At 45.8% G+C, this 17093-nt stretch overlaps 1 protein-coding gene across 1 annotated transcript in view; it reads right to left on the bottom strand.

Annotated features, from left to right (window-relative positions):
- Window positions 1-12243, bottom strand: part of Kif3c (kinesin family member 3C) — a 40914-nt gene extending 28671 nt beyond the window's left edge. The window contains exon 1 of the mRNA XM_015479903.2: window positions 9860-12243. Coding sequence (XP_015335389.1) covers window positions 9860-11404 — 1545 coding nt within the window. The 5' untranslated portion in view covers window positions 11405-12243. The remainder of the gene's footprint in view (window positions 1-9859) is intronic.
- Between the last annotated feature and the right edge of the window lie 4850 nt (window positions 12244-17093).

Raw genomic sequence — 17093 nt, 5'->3', positions numbered from 1 at the left:
ACTTGTCCCTAAGTTGCAGGATTATCAATAACCGGGTACAACTTAATACTATTATCAACCCGAGATTTCTCTCAATTATTGACTCACGTTAAGCCAGTCTTCCAAATGGATATTAACACCTCTTCTATTTTTTTCCCTTTTCATTTTTTCCACATTTTTAAATTGGTATATTACAGTTGTAATGATTTGTTGTTACATATCCCATACATGCATACAATATAACAAAATAAGTTGGCCAATATCACTCTTGAGCATTTTTTTTTTGGCGGCGGGGGCGGGGTACTGTGAATTAAATCCAGAGGCACTTTACTAATGAGTGACATTCCCGCCCTTTGTATTTTTTGAAATAAGGTCTTGCTAAATTGCTGAGGCTGGCCTTGAATTTGTGATCCTCCTGCCTCAGCCTCTTGATTATACCTCAGCTGGGATTATAGGCATGCACCACAGTTGGCTTGTTCCTGCTTTTTTAAAAAAAAAATATTTTTGTAGTTATAGATGGACAATATGCCTTTATTTTAATTTTTTTTTAATGTGGTTCCTGACACATATGAGGCAAGCACTCTGCCACTGAGCTATATAGCCCCAGTCCTGGGGATTAATCTTTTATTTGTTTATTTTTTAAATCACAGAACCCCAACAAAGTTTTTTTTCTTTAAAAATTTTACATTAGGACTGGGGATATAGTTCAGTTAGTACAGTGCTTGCCTTGCATGCATAAAGCCCTGGGTTCAATCCCCAGAAACACACACACACACACACACACACACACAAATTACATTAGTTTTTGTTTAAATAAAAAAATGCTTATTGTAAAAATAAAATTTTAAAAAGGTATGAACTAAAAAATAAAAGTCCCCTTCCATATTATAATCCCTAAATATGATCCCAACACCAGTGACTTCTTTTGTGATTCCTTCCAGAAATTTAAAGAATTTAAAGATGAAGTTAACTATATCCACTGACCTATGTTCTTGGCCATGGTACATAAAAGATTTGTTGATTATATGAATGAGTGGTGCTGGGTTGAGGTCAGAGGCTGAGTATTTGCATCATAAGGAAGGACAGAGATGAGTTAAGTATCCCAGGAGATAAGAGTTCCCACTGGGGCCTATTAGCCAGGGATCTGGCACAAATCCTTCCTTTCTGATCTGGTGTTGCAATGTGGAAGATCAGGAGCTTTGGAGTCAGGCAGACGAGGTTCATAATTCTGGCCCTACCACATCCTAGGGGTATGACCTTGGATTCTTCATTCCTTAATGTGCCTTAATATTATTTGTCACAGGGATTTTTTTTTTTTCTTACAGTACTGGCAATTGAACCCAGGGGCACTCTACCACTGAGCTACATCCCCAGCCCTTTTTATTTTGAGTCAGCATATCGCTAAGTTACCCAGGCAGGCCTCAAATTTGTGATCTGCCTGCTTCAGATCCTGCCTGCCTCCCAGTTGCTGGGATTACAGGTATGCACCACTACACTCAGCTGGTAGTCGTTACCTGGGAGGAAAGAGAGACAGAAAGTAACTCTGAGGGGCTGCGATTGTGGCTCAGTGGTAGAGCATTTGCCTAGCATGTGTGAGGCACTGGTTCCAGACTCAGCGCCACATAAAAATAAATAAATAAAATAAAGGTACTATGTCCATCTACATAAAAAAAAAGAAAAAAGAAAACAAAGTAACTCTGAGTCTAATCAAGAGGTAATGCCTAGGAGTTTTCAAGATGTTAAAAATTCTAGGGGCCAGGAGTACAGCTGTGTGGTAGAGCATGTGCTTAGCATGTGCAAGTCCCCTGGCTGAGCTCCAGCATCAAAAGATGAACAAAAAATGAGTAAAAATTCAAGATATACCAAACAATAAGTGCAGGTAACCTAGAAGCTAGGCACAGAGGTCTGCCTTGTACAGTTTCCACAGCCACAGAGCTGGATCTGTGGGAAGAGGGACCATTTTCTTCTCCTCTTAGACATGCCATCTGGTTCAGCAGCTTCTGGAAAGATGTCTTGCTCAGACTGGCTAGGTACAGGGCTAGCAAGCCCATAGGAAAAAGGTGTCCTTCTTGATCTGAAGTTCTGGCCTTTCTTCCTGGTCCTCAGGGCACAATGAGAACATTATGTCAGCCAGCCACTTCATCCAATCCTCTCCCAACCAGGGGCTGGGAATGACTAAGGGCAATATGATAACACAATCCTCTAGCTGATAAACAGAATGAGAAACCCAACACTGACAAAAAGGTGCTGAGCCTCACCAAAATCTGAAGCCCAGGACTCAGAAATGCATTAACCTTATATGCTTCCCACTGATCAAGTCTTTATGTTACAAATGCCCCTGGCACAGGACCATTCTGTTAACTGACCACAGCTATCAGGGATGGAAAGAAATATAGGAACATGGGTACTGCTCCCTCTGATACCAAGAAGCCTTGGGCTTTGACCTAGATGCCAGACTCAGCCTGGAATGTGTGTCACATGTCATCTCCAGTCTTCTCTCAAGGGTTTGATGGTGGAGGACTCACCTGTGATGGAGGTGGGGGTGTCCAAAGTCCCTTGGTCACCCAGCCCAAAAATCTCCAAGTATATACATGGGGCTGGTGCCCCCTTGGGGACATGCAGATGAAACAAGATGGGAAAGAAGATGCTCCTAGGTTATTGGGCAGTCCTTAAAGAAGGTGACCACCCCTATTTGGAGATTAACACCAAGGTCAGGACAGTGGAATGATACCGAGGATTCAACTGTCTACAGAACTTCATCTCCCAGTTGAAGTTGCTTTTCCCCAAAAACTCTGTTGTCCACCCCACCACCCACTTTCTTCTTTCTCCTTGCCTCTGTGACCCTATTTCTCTCTCCCCTCTTCAATGTCCCCCTCTAGTTCTCTCTTGCCTCCCCCATTTTCTTTCTTCCTCTCTTCTTCTCATTGTCCTTGATTCTTTAACTCATCATGATAGAGAACTGAAAATGATCTTTTATTATTAGTTGAATCCATGCAATTTAAACTTTAAGCCCTCTTTTAATTTTCAAAAAAAAAAAAAATGAAAAAAAAAATGAACTGAACCTTTTGTATTTTGCTATAAAAGATGCTATTTGAGGACAGATGTAAGCAGGTCCTGTGACCCCACCTCCTCACTATCACACCTTGTGTAACCCCTCCCCTTGTTCCTGAGCAAGACCTGTGACTTAACTTCTCACCAAGAGAGGATTGCACGTACAGGATCAAGATGGAGTATGACACCTCTCTTGCCAGAGCCTCTGCCTCTGTCACAGCCTTTGAAGAAGCAGGCTGCCATGAATTATATAACTGCAAGGGCATGAGTGCTGTCAACAACCAAAGAGTTTGAAAATACAGTCTTCCCCACTCAAGTCTCCAGATGAGAACTCAGCCCTGGCCAGCATCTTGATTGTCATCTTAGAAAGGTCCTCAAGAAGCCATGAGTAGACTCCTGATCCATAACAACTGAATAATAATAAATATGTGTTGTTTAAAAAAAAAAAAAAAAAGATGCTATTTGAAACAATTAAGAACTCTTAAGAGAAGGGGATTTATTTATTTACTTATTTGGTACCAGGGGCACTCAACTACTGAGCCACATCCCCAGCCTCATCCCCCACTTTTTTAAAATTTTGAGACAGGGTCTGGCTAAATTGCTGAGGGTTTCGCTAAGTGGCTGAGGATGGCTTTGAACTTGTGATCCTCCTGCCTCAGCCTCCCAAGCCACTGGGATTATAGACAAGAAGGACATTTTAAAAATCATGTAGTTCTATGGTTTTTCTGATCCATCAGTTCCTTAGAGCACTACATCTAATCCCTTAGACTGACATTCAGTCTCTCCTTAAACATTCACAGGAATGGAGACCCATACTTGATTGAAGCATGATTGACATGTAAAAAATTGTATAATTTGTACATATTTAATGGATTCAGCTCCAGGAGTTTGGGGATAATTATACACCCATGAAATCTTCACCACTACCAAGGCTACTCATTACTTCTTAAAACAACCCAATGGACACAATACCTTTACTTTATTTATTTATTTTTATGTGGTGCTAGGGATTGAACCTCGTACATTACACATGCCAGGCAAGCACTCTACCTCTGAGCCTCAACCCCAGCCCATTGAAGCAACCCAATTTTAACTATTAAAAAATTCTTTATATTGAGCTTAATGTGATTCCATAATTCCCTCTCCCTGGTTACCAGGGACAATCCAGTTTACAAAAACAGTGTAACCAGCAGGACAGGGAGGACATATTGGGGTGAAAGGATGGGGTAGACCAGCCAGTTGTGAAGTCTCCTATTGGATAACTTGCATAGGCAGCAAGATTGAAAAGAAACATTACAGTTAGACTGTTCGGCTTTGCCATTGCTAAAACATGATATGCTTGATATGTCAGGAAGTTGGCCAAGTGAAAACCTCCATTCAGCTGTTGGAGATAATTACTTACATTCATGTGCCAGGAATTGTTCAAAGAGCTTTACACGGATTATCTCATTTAATTCTATTAGTAGCACTATAACATAGCTATTATTATTATTACCCCGTTTTAAAGATGAGGAAACTGGACCTCAGAGGTCTCAGAACTAGTAAGTCACTAAACCCAGAATTGTCTGATTCTGATGCCCAGATCCTGAACCCAGCAATCTGTAGCATCAGAACACCAGAGAGGCCAAATCAGAAGACCTCAGTCTGGGAGGGTCAAGAACAGAGAGCTGGGGGTCTCATCTGAGTCTTCTTCTAAAGATGAGCCCCCCCAATCTCCATTCCTAGACTTGTGCTAGCTTCTAACCATCCCCAGCAGCCCACCTGTTTCTGCCACCTCAAATCTGAAACATCTACAATAGCTACTATCATTTTTAACACCTTCCCTGCAACCAATATAAATACTAATACCTGATAAATACTAATTCTTTAAACAGAAAAGGGCATCAAATTTTATGTCAAGCTGGGTGCAGTGGCTATAATCCAGTGTCTGTAATTCCAGTGGCTCAGGAGGCTGAGGCAGGAGGATTCTGAGTTCAAAGCCAGCCTCAGTAATAGCAAGGCACTAAGCAACTCAGTGAGACCCTGTCTCTAAATAAAATACAAAAAAAAACAAAAGGCTGCAAATGTGGTTCAGTGGTGAGTGCCGCTGAGTTCAATCCCTGGTACCAAAAAAAAAAAAAAATTATGTCAAACAAACCTGAGTTTGAATAATTCTGCTCCATACAACATTTTTCTTGGAGGGTGCTTGCATAGGTTAAGTAAGATGATTTGTATATGATATAGCAATTGGCAGAAGTGAAGTGTTTAGTAAACTTCATTATTACTGCCATTACTGTTATTTCTCAGGCCTAAAACTCCCTCTCTTATACCCCCATCTATGGTTACCCCCATGCATAAAGGTAGGAGAAAGAAAAGCAATCGACAAAGGGATAGTAAAATTTCAGTGTAGTTTGTGCTCCCTGTGGTGATAGCATCCCTCTGGCTTTGGGGTCTCCTTCTGCAGGGTTTCTTCTTTACATTCGCCATGACAGAGCTGGGCTCTGGCCAAGACCCCAGCTTTCTCCCTGCAGACCTACTTACTGTGATCACATCCTAATGTGGTTGTTTCAACCTCTCTTCAATTTGAGCCTGTGTTTGGTGTCCTCTGCAGTCTATGTCTCCCCCCAAACACTCTTCTTTTCCTCTGAGTAGCTAGAATCAAAGTTTTAGAAATCACCTCATCTAGCCCCTCAAAAATTTTAATTTCAAAATTAAAGCAGTCATTTAAAAAAAAAAATATTGGGCTGGGGATGTAGCTCAGTGGTACAGCACTTGCCTAGCATGTGAGAGGCCCTGGGCTTGATCTCAAGCACTATAAATACATACATAAATAAATAAATATGCATAACTAAATTGAGTAAAGTGGGACTTTCCCCAACCAATCTACACAAATTCATCAGTCATCATGTCAGTATGTGCATTGTGCAAAAACATTTGAGTTTTCTCTGCATTGTGGGTCTGTGATGTTACTTATTTCTATTTCATAAGCCTTGACTGCTATTAAGTCTCCCAACTAACTCTCTAGAGATCCACAATCTAAGTATGGATCAGTATTGATTAATGGGAAACAGAACACTGATAGCAATCACAAACTCTCACACCTCTGTCCACACTAACATCCCTCTGAGGCCCACAGTATAAACATAGTAAATATGGTAAATGCAAAAACAGCTTACAGTAAATATAGCAAATAAGAGAGATGAAAGGAGATTCCAAGGAGACAGCCCTGGTGCTTGTACACAGCAAGGGGAGAACAAAGAGAACTGGGAGCCTTGGAGGTGGCAGGCAGGGAAGCAGGCGAGACAGACGATGAAATGAGTCAGAGAGTGAATGAGGGCACTGGGTCGCCTCAACGGTGGCTTAGCTGCCCCCAGAGAGTGGTATGAACTGGAGGAAGGGACTGGGGGGTGATGAGAACTGGAGATGATGCCATAACTCAGAATGTGGGGCCAGGAGTGAGTTGAAGATGGGAAGCAAAAGCTTGGCTAATTTCTAGGCGGGACCCTTGCTCCTGATTTCGGAGGTCTCTGAGATCTCTTCTGCTTGGCTCTGCTCCCTGCCTTGGCAGGGTTATGGCAAGGCAGCTGGGATGGCAGGGTAAGGAAGGAGTTAAGCAGACAACAAAGATGTCAGTGCTTGAGATCACTGGACCCCTGCTTGGCAGCCAGAAGCCACCCTGTGGCTGCTAATGCCCTCCATTTATTTGGTGCTTGATCTCATTTAATCTTCAGCACAACCATCTCCACTGCACTCCCTTAGGAACCCTCAAAGTGTTTCTACCATCCCAGAAACATACCATGCTGGACCAGCTGGTGCCTTAGGGGCTGCCACCAGGGAGGCTGGGCCCATTCTGGGCTTGCTCCCTACTGATTTTCCTGGACTGGATGTGACAAGAAGTCACAGGATGTGGAATCATTCTCCTCCTGGAATTTCCCCTTGCTTAGATCTGAAAGCCAGCACATAATGACCATTTCACCCACTCCCCAGGGAGCTATGTCAGCCTTCTCCTCCTCATTAGGCAAATGAAAATTCAAGGCCTAGAGAGGCAGAGTCCTTTGCCCTGAGTCACACCATGAACAAACAAGGAGGAATCTGACTGGAGCAAGTGCAGATTTGGGGGCATCAGAAAACCTGGGTTCCACTACTGGCTTTGCCACTAACAGCCAAGGTCACTGACCAGGCTCCATTTCCACAGCCCTGCTTTTCATAACTGTCAAGTGGAAACAGCAACACCCATCTCTTGTGCTTGTTAGGAGGATTAAATGAGATTAAGATGGCAAAGTGCTATGTAAAAACAAATTACTGATTGTCAAGGAGCACAGGTAACCTGATGACCTTGGAACAATGGAAAGTTCTGGACCAAGTATGAAAATTCTGGGCTCTGCTCAGTTCACCTGTGTGGCCCTGGGCAAGTTCCAGGCCTCAAGTTTCTCAAGGCCCCCACCAGCTATAAAACTGTGGTGTTACATGAGCTATATCTCTAGTGAAAGAATTCCAGCACTGGCCACCCTGATAGCATGCTCTCTCTTTCTGTTTCTTTTTTTTTTTCCCTCTTTCTCTCTGTCTCTCTCTTTCTCCCACTCCCCCTTCCCCTTCATCCCCTCTGTTTACTAAGACAAGGCTGACCATTAATTACCAGGCTCAAGCAATCCTCCTGCCTCAGCCTTTTAAATAGTTGGGACTACAGGTATATGCCATCCTGCCCAGCTACACCCTGATCTCTCTTTTATCTGTAGCTCATGTTGCCTTAGATCCAAGAATTTTATTGAGGTAAGGGAGTCAGTTCTACGTAATAAGAACCTTTGCTCTATCCCTTCCACCTGCTTCCTCAGGCAACTTGAGTGTCTGCACTCTCCTCCCTTCTTAGTCTTTGTTCCTCCCATTGCCTCCCAATTTTGATGGGGTGGGAGATTTCTTTTGTAGTGTAACAAATAACAAACGTTATTTGTTATGGCTCAGCACTAGCGCACTTGCCTGGCATGTGTGAGGCACTGGGTTCGATTCTCAGCACCACATATAAATACATAAAATAAGGACTGGGTATATAGCTCAGTTGGTAGAGTGCTTGCCTTGTATGCACAAGGCCCTGGGTTCTATCCCCAACACCAAAAATAAAAAGTAAAATAAAAATAATTAAATGAAATAAAAGGTCTATCAACAACTAAAAAAAAAAAAAAAAAAAGGACCAGGTAAGATTTCCCAGTTGAAAACACCAACTTGCCTAGATTCCCTCCCTGTTAGGGAGGACTTGGCTAACTGCCCCAACTTAATATCCTGCTTTTCCCAGGATAGCCCAAAGGGTGCAAAGGCTCTGATCCTTCTTCTGAGGAAGCAGCTCAGCATAACCCTGGCTGAGCTCTCAGAGGTGAATTAAATATTAAACACATAAGGCCAGAGCCCCTCGAGCAGCAGCACATTTCCAGCACACAGACAATGCCTATAGCTTGGCTATCATTCTTCCAGTGGCTGTGGGCTGGCCTTTCCTGCTCCCAGCCCACACTCCTAAGAAGGAAGAAGAAATGGCAATGTTTTGCTCTTCTCAGCAAGCTCAATGTTCCCTGTGTCCTTCCTCCAACCCCCAGTACTGAAAGCTTCAAGGAGCTAGAGATGCCTAGAACACTGAGTTGTGGCATCTGCAGCATTGAAATTTAACAGGTTTGTGACTGGCTAGGCAGGGGCCTCATAGCTCAGCCTCACTTAGGAGCTGGAGGCTCCCATGGGAAGGGAACAGCTCAGGAAGGACACTGAGGTCCTGATATCTCTCAGGGCAATGGGAAATTGGAGACTACTAAGATGAAGCCTGGGTGTGCAGGCCATTTGGTTTTTTTCCTTAGATTAATACAGGTCACAGAATTGTCAGATTGGTAGAACCTCAGAGATCACCAGGCTAATGTTATATTTTACAAAAAAAAAGAGAAACTGAGGCATGAAGAAAGGGGAAAACAATGTACACAAGGTTATTCAATGGGCTGGAGAAGAGCTAGGCCTAGACTCTAAGGCTCTGGTATACAGCCCACCATACATCCTGCTTGATTCCCTGAATCTTCTTCTTAATGACACCAAACAAGGGGCCTGGCACTAAATGGACCTAGCACTGCATGGCCTAATGGACAATTTTCATAGGGAACAGAATCCACTCAGGTTCCTGCCTTGACATTGAAGAAATAAAAAGCATAAGGTCCATGGGTTCCAGCTCAGTTTTGCCACTTTGTAGGATAAAATCTTGGTCTTTTCACTTCTCTGAGCCTGAGTTCCTCATCTAGAAAATGGGGATTTAAAGGTTAGGGGTGTAACTCAATAGTAGAGCATTTGTCTAGCATGTGCAAGGCCCTAGGTTTGGTCCTCAGCACCATTAAAAAAAAAGGGAGGAGGGCTGGCTAGTATTAAGGATCAAGTAAGATCATGTGTGAGGCATTTTGTAAACTGTGAATTACTATCTGAATGGTAGAGATAATATGATGTGAGAGGTCTGAAGATGCTGCAGAGGGGAAAAGCATGGTGTGGGAGAGGCTGTGCAGAAGCAAAAAACCACACTCCCATGGGGTGGGGCCCTGTATGGCCATCCACAGACCTGACTGATCCTGGAGCCACCAGAAGAGACTAACACTCACAGGTCAAACTGCCCCAAGTTCACTGTCTTGACAACCCCAGCCACTTTGCTTCGTGTGCATGCATGTGCCCAACTGTCAATTGCAGCGATTTGCCTGGCTGCTCCGGGGCAGTGGGTGGGGCATGGTGCTGAGGAAGGATACCCCACTTTGGGCCAGCTCACAGACCCTCAGAGAAGAGCTGGGCAGCCAAGACCCTTGCAGGGACTTCTCTCATGCTGGGGCTCCTCTGGGGCCCTTACCTTGTACTTGGCTGCAAGCAGCTCTGTGGCCTGCTGCTCCCGCCGCAGGTCCTCCAGCATCTTCTCCTTCTCCTCCAGCAGCTTCTGCTTCTCCTCACTCACCAGGCTGCGGTCATCCTGAATGGCCGCCTTCTCTTCCTCCAGCCGTTCCTTCTGTTCCTGAAGGTAATTCTCCATGTTCTTCTCCAAGGCTGACTCCAGGATGGGCTGGGGCGGGCGGTGGTTGTTGTTGTTGTCATCCTCCTCTTCAGCCACCCAGGCCTCAATCACTGGCCCTTCAGGGTACCCAGCTGGGGCCGATACAGCCTTCTTCCTGCGGCTACTCTTCCTCCGGGGCCTCTTCCCCAGCATCCCCCTCTTCTCCAGCTGGGCCTTCAGGCGGGCAATCTCCTCCTGGAATTCCCGCAGCAGCGTGTCCTTGGGATCCTCATTCACCCGAGGCTTGTTCTTGATGTTCTTGGCTCGATTGGCAAAGCGAAGGGTGGAGAGGCTCTCATCATAGCTGTGAGAAGCTGGCCCCAGTGTGGCCACCATGATGGTCTTGGCATTCCCGCCCAGAGAGTCCTGGAGCAGCCGGGTCAGCTTAGAGTCCCGGTAGGGGATATGGGTGCTCCTGTTACCGGCCAGAGCAGCAATCACGTTACCCAGGGCAGACAGAGAGAGGTTGATTTTGGAGGCTTCCTTAGGTCTCTCTCCACCGCTGCCACCACCACCTCCATTGCCACTGCCACCACCACCCGTAGACTGTGTGGCTGTCCCTCCAGCTGTGTTAGGGCCTGCCTTGTTCTGCCTCTCACTACCAGCCAGGTCCACCAGGTTGAGCTTCCCCACACGGATGTGGTCCTGGCCATCAGAGCCATGCTCACTGCACTCCACAGTGATCACGAAGATTGCGTGGGAGCGGGAGCTGACCTCATTCATGTGGGTGCTGCCCACCGCACGAGTCTGGTTCCCCAGGTTCATCACATGTTCGATCTCTTTGACATTCTTGGTGACAAAGGAAGAAAGGTCCTTGATGTAGACCCCTGTCTCAGGATTTTCCTTCAGCTCTAGCCTCTTGCCTGGCTCCTTGGAGAGAAGGTCTCGAATCTCCTCCTGGTAGATCTCCAAGTAAGAGGCTCGGACTAGGTACTGCTGGTTCTGGGAGCGGGAGATGTGGGTGAAGATGTGTTCAAAGGCGTTGGGGATGACCCCGCGCAGCTCAGGCTCCACCCAGGTTCCCTGCATCGTGTAGGTCTTGCCAGTGCCTGTCTGGCCATAGGCAAACACTGTGCCATTGAAACCCTGAAGCACTGAGTCTATCAGGGGCCTCACGGTTTCATCATACAGGTCTGCCTGCTTGGAGCTGGCATCGTACACGGCGTCAAAAGTGAAGGTCTTGGGCAGCTCTCCAGGGGCTGCACGGGGGTTCCGCAGGGTCACCTGGCCCAGTTTCACGTCCATGGTCAGGATCTGCTCGTGACCAGCTGCCTCCTCCTTCCTGCTGAGGGGGCGGCACCGGGCCACCACCTTCAGGGCCTCACTGGTCTTGGTCTTACTGGCCATCTTGCTGCTCTGTCCTTTCCTCTGCTCCCCTCGGCAGCCTTGGCGGTCCTGCTGTCCTGTTCCTTAGGTCGGGATCGGCGGGGCCGGCCCAGCCCCCAGGCGCCGCTCTTCAATCCGCATGCAGCCTCCTAGGGTGGGGATGCTGGGAAGTGGCCCCGCCGCTGCTGCAGTCCGGGCCTCCACTGCTTTCAGATCCTCGGTGTACCGGCCGGGGAGGTAGAATTAGGCAGAATCTCCGGGCAGCCGCGGGAGCAGCGCCTGCCGAAGGGCAGTGCCGGGAGCCCGCCCCATGCTGGGGCAGAGGGAGCGCTGCTGTAAACAGCTCCGGCAACAATGAGATAAAGGAAGAGGAAAATGGGATGGGGGTGGGTGGCAGGGCTGTCTTCGCCTCCTCCTCCTCCTCCCTCTAGGGATCCATGGCGGGGGCTGCCGTGCGGGGCGGCCGGGGGTCCCGGCCCTCCCGAGGGCAGAGGCTCACCTGGAGTCCTGTCCCCCAGCTGGGGGATCATTCATTGCAGCCAGCGCGGCTGCTGCTGCCTCTGCCTCCGCCTTCCCCACCGCCGCCACCAGAGAATGAGAGAAAAACAGAAGGGGATGGGGCGGAGCAGCGGCGGCGAGAGTGATGTTGCCGCCGCCGCGCTGCGGCCCCAGCTAAGTCTCCCGGCTGGGGTGGGGCAAGGGGCGGGGCCGTGGGGCGGGGGCCGCAAGCTGGGCGCGGCCCGTAGGCGGGGGACCCGGGTGCATTGCCGCCTGCACCCCGCCGACCCCTCCCGGATGACAGGCTCGGGTGCCGATCCAGGTCCTGAGCCCACCAGTCGGATGCAGCGCAGCCACCGCCCGCCGTCACCCCACCGAGCTCGAGCATGCTGGGAGATGTAGTCCTGCCTTTGTTAACCGGGTTCTGGCAGGTTGCTAATGTCTTCTCCAGTCCTCCAGTCCCGGAGCCCCTCCCTTTCCCGCGTGAAAACCTCGAGTGACTGCTGAGGTTGCACCATCCACGCTTGTTCCCTCCGCAGGTACCTCCCTGCGTCTCCCGCTGCTCCTGCCTTTCTGTCCGCAGATGGGTACATGCCACCAGTTTCCCTTCTGGGTGTCGCCAGGCCTCAAGGAGCCTAACTCCTAAATGTTTCTGGAAGTTATCCTTTCCGCTCCCTAACCTGGTTTACTTCTGGCCTTCCTTTTATCTCTGCTGGAACCGATGATTCCTCACCTCAGGTCCACGAAGGCACCCTAGCTCCTTCTGCAACTCCTCCAACTCTTTCCACATGCTACAAGAGCCTATCCCTCTTCTGACCTCCCAGCCTCATCTCCAATACTCTCCTCTGGAGTATCTGCCTCCAAACATTTTATCTAGCACTTGCTGAGCACCGGCCCATTGGAGGAGCTGCGTTATTCTCATCCTCAAGGAGCACAGATTCTAGGAACCATGTTTTGTTTCCTTAACTGGCTCTTTGTTGCACCCTTGTACCTTTACCCAGAGATCCAATCACTCTTCTGCACGTGGTTCCGTGCCACTTGGGCAGAAGGAGTACTTCCTCCTTCATGAAGCCTTCCCTAACCAGTTCCCCCCTCCCCTGAAAGAGAGAATTTGCATAAAGCAAAACCTGATTCCAGTTCCAATCTGATCTCCATCCAACAGTGTGCCTTTGAGCAATTACTTACTTTGCTCAAAGTTTCCTCATCTGCTCAAAAGAATTGGAGATGGAGAAAAATAATATCTGTATCACAGAGTGGATGGAATACTCAAATGAAACAATGGATCATGAGGTATCTTACCAATGAGAAACCCTTAATATGGGTACATGGTCTGGCTTCAATTGTCTGACAGTATCTTCTTCCTTGAGTCTCCTAGATAGACCAAGTGGGTGCTTGGTGTTCCTCTTTGAGGTCTTCATATTTTATGCCTCTAGAATACAAAGGAAGTGTAATTAGTGTAGTTCCACAAATCCACGGATCAATGTTCCACTCTGCAAGGGGAGGTGAATCATGGACTGAGCTGTCCTTATTTTTCTCCACATGAGATTCAGATGAAGGATAGGCTATTACCTGAAACTTCAAAGTCCTTCTTCCATTTGCAATAATGCTATTCTGTAGATGCCAAATTGTTGAGTTCTTCAAATCTGAAGAACTTATCTCCTGACTTCTTCCCCATTTCAAAGTCTCTAGGACTTGAATGTCAACTAGGATAGAGGCTTGGTTTGCACACTTCTGAAGTTTCTGGGCCTTCCTCTCCCTTCTCATGATTAAGCTCCACTGCTTGTGATGATCTTGGCTTTGGGGTCAATTACTGGGTGAGATTTTGACCTTATAAACTAACATCTCTTGGCTCAAGCAACAGACTTTTGGATGCACCATTTGTTTCTTAAACTATATTCTTGTTTAACTTGGCTTTGGTTTTTTTTTAAATTTTTTTTAATATTTATTTTTTAGTTTTCAGCCGGCACAACATCTTTGTTTGTATGTGGTGCTGAGGATCAAACCCGGGCCGCACGCATGCCAGGCGAGCGCGCTACCGCTTGAGCCACATCCCCAGCCCCTTCCTTGGCTTTGGTTTTTGAACACCCTTTCTCTATTTTGGCTAACACATCTGCCACTACAGTGCTGGATAAAATGGATCTTTACCCTGTTCTCACCACCTGATGTTACCACCTGGCAAGGCACCAACCCAGATCCTTCTGTATGGAAGATTGAAACGCCTTTGCTTACAAGATGTGTGACCCCCCAGGAAATTATTTAACTTCTCTGAACAATTATTTTCTCAGTGGGATAAGTAAAGATAAGAATGCTTACCTTACTCACAGGGCTTACATAAAATTAAGTCAGATAACATATGTAAAAACTTGAAGGCTATAAAAAGAACTCAAGAAATCATAGTTTTCTTTCCTTTTGTCCTTTGCATTCAAAGCTATTCATGTTATGAGTTTCCCTTTCAGTACTGGTTTCAACCATTCTTCCTCCCTCTTATATTCTTGAGTCTCTAGCCACTCTGACTTGCTTGAGGTCCCCTAAACATTCCATGGTTGGGTTTTTTTGTTTGTTTGTTTGTTTTTTGTGTTTTTTTTTTTTTTTTTAGTAAAATGGATCCTCATCCTGTTCTCACCACCTGATGTTACCACCTGGCAAGGCACCAGCCATATCCTTCTATATGGAAGATTGAAACCAGTCCAGACTTCCCTTCTGAGTTCCAGACCTATATACCCATTTCTCTAATGGATATAGCCACTTGATTGGTTCTCCAAGAGCTTGAAATTCTATTGTTCACATTGAATTCATCATTTTTCCCTCTAAACTAGCTCCTCTAAATATGGTCGTTAGCCCTATAAACAGCACATCCCTCACCCCTAATATATCCATTCAAACCCCAAATACTGTCAACTCAACTTCCTAAGTATTTCTCAAATCCATCGACTTCTTCTCCAACTTCCATAGCCATTATCATGGCCAACCCATCATCTTCTCTGGTCTGGTCTCCCACAATATCTTCCAATCTGGTCTCCCTTGATCCCTACTCATCTATTCTCTACAAATTAATCTTTTACAGACATATGTCTGATCATGTCACTCTAGGTGGAAAACCTTCCAAAGCTTTTCATTGCTTTTTTTTTTTTGGTATTGGGAATTGAACTCAGGGGTGCCACATCCCTAGCACTTTATTTATTTATTTATTTTTATTTTTTTATTTATAGACGGACACAATATCTTTATTTATTTATTTTTATATGGTACTGAGGATCGAATCCAGTGCCTCACACGTACGAGGCAAGCGCTCAACCACTGAGCTATAGCCCCAGCCCTCCTAGCCCTTTATTTTGAGGCAGGGTATAGCTAATTGCTTATGGCCTCACTCAGTTGCTGAGACTGGTCTTGAACTTTCCATCCTCTTGCTTCAGCCTCCTGAGTCACTGGGATTACAGGCATGAGCCACCATGCCTGTCCTCATAGCTCTTAAGGTAAGGTCCAAATCATTAATGCAGCCCACAGGGCCACCTACTTACTGCCACAGGGCTTTCATATACTCTGTTTCTGCTACTGGGATACTTATCTTCACCATCTGTATCCAAATTCCTCCTCTTCGTGCTTCAGGTCTCCACCTAAATGTCACTTTCTAAAGGAATTCTTGTTCTCATCCTTCCCTGTTCTTTCCTTGGCAGAACTAAGCATAATTATCATTAATTACTTGTCCACCTCCCTGTTGCTCAATGAAAACAATAAAGATGTAGCATGTCTGTTTTGTTTTTTGGTACCAGGGATTGAACCCGAGCACTTAACCACTGAGCCACATCCCCACCCCCTTTTTTTTATATTTTATTTAGATACAGGATCTCGCTAATTTCTTCAGAGCCTGGCTAAATTGCTGAGAATAGCTTTGAACTTGCAATCCTCCTGCCTCAGCCTCCCAAGTTTCTGGGATTACAGATGTGCACCACCACACCTGGCTCAATGAGTATTTTTTTAAAAAAAGTTGTAGATGGACACAATATCTTTATTTTAATTATTTATTTTTTATGTGGTGCTGAGGATTGAACACAGTGCCTCATACATTTAAGGCAAGTGCTCGACAACTGAGCCACAACCCCAGTCCTCAATGAGTATTTTAAAAATAAATTAAAGCCTTGTATGACCATCACTCTTCTGAGAGATTCCTTTGACACTCCTGACTCTACCATCAGAATTAATCTTTCCTCACCTTATGATTCTATAGCTTTGCCTTTTTTTCCAGTGCTAGAGACCAAACCCAGGTCTTCTAACTAGTATTATAGTCACCATAGTTAGACCTATACTGTGGTTAACTGATTCTGTCTCCATCACCATAATGTATGCCCCCTGCAGACAGGGGCTGTGAATTTTGTATTTGTGTCTTCTTTCCCCATACCCAACATGTAGCTACACACTGTTCATGATTGTATATACTTTAGGTAATCAATATTGGGTATTAAACAAGCGAATGGATGGTCAAAGAAATTTGGAGCAAGAAAATGATGAAATGAGACCAAACAGTGACAATAATAGGCCCTTATGTGCACAGAATGATCTTTTTAGTTCATAAAGTATCATTGTTTTTATTATCTACTTGGCCCTCATATTAATCTCCAAAAAAAGGGAAAATATGAATATCTCTTCAGATTGATGAAGTGACTAGGGAAGAAAACCCAGCTATTAGGACTCCAATCTGGTAGTCTTTCTATGGGGTAAACTCACTGAGGGGGCAAGTTCCAGTTCAGTTGCTTCTTAGTCCTGGTTTGACTGATAGCTTCATGGGGCACAGGCCCATCCTTGACTTAGTGGGAGGAGGAAGAACCTTTGCTTCATTTTCTTTGATAACAAATTTCTTTTTCCTCCAATGGGATTCCCATACCAGCATCTCTTGGTCCCTCTGACAGCCAGAGTATGACTATACAATTCTACCAGGAAGACAGAATTTTTTTAAATTTTTATTTTTTTTTATTTTTTTGAGAGAGAGAGAGAGAGAGAGAGAGAGAGAGAGAGAGAGAGAGAGAGAGAATTTCAATATCTATTTTCTAGTTATCAGCGGATACAACATCTTTGTTGGTATGTGGTGCTGGGGATCGAACCCGGGCCACACACATGCCAGGCGGGCGCGCTACTGCTTGAGCCACATCCCCAGCCCAGGAAGACAGAATTCACTCTTTAATAATCCTGGGGCCCACAAATTGATGTTCAAATGCAA

This window comes from Marmota marmota, unplaced genomic scaffold, assembly GCF_001458135.2.
Source record: "Marmota marmota marmota unplaced genomic scaffold, marMar, whole genome shotgun sequence".
In the NCBI taxonomy this organism is placed as follows: Eukaryota; Metazoa; Chordata; class Mammalia; order Rodentia; family Sciuridae; genus Marmota; species Marmota marmota.
This window is presented reverse-complemented; position numbering and strand designations above follow the sequence as displayed.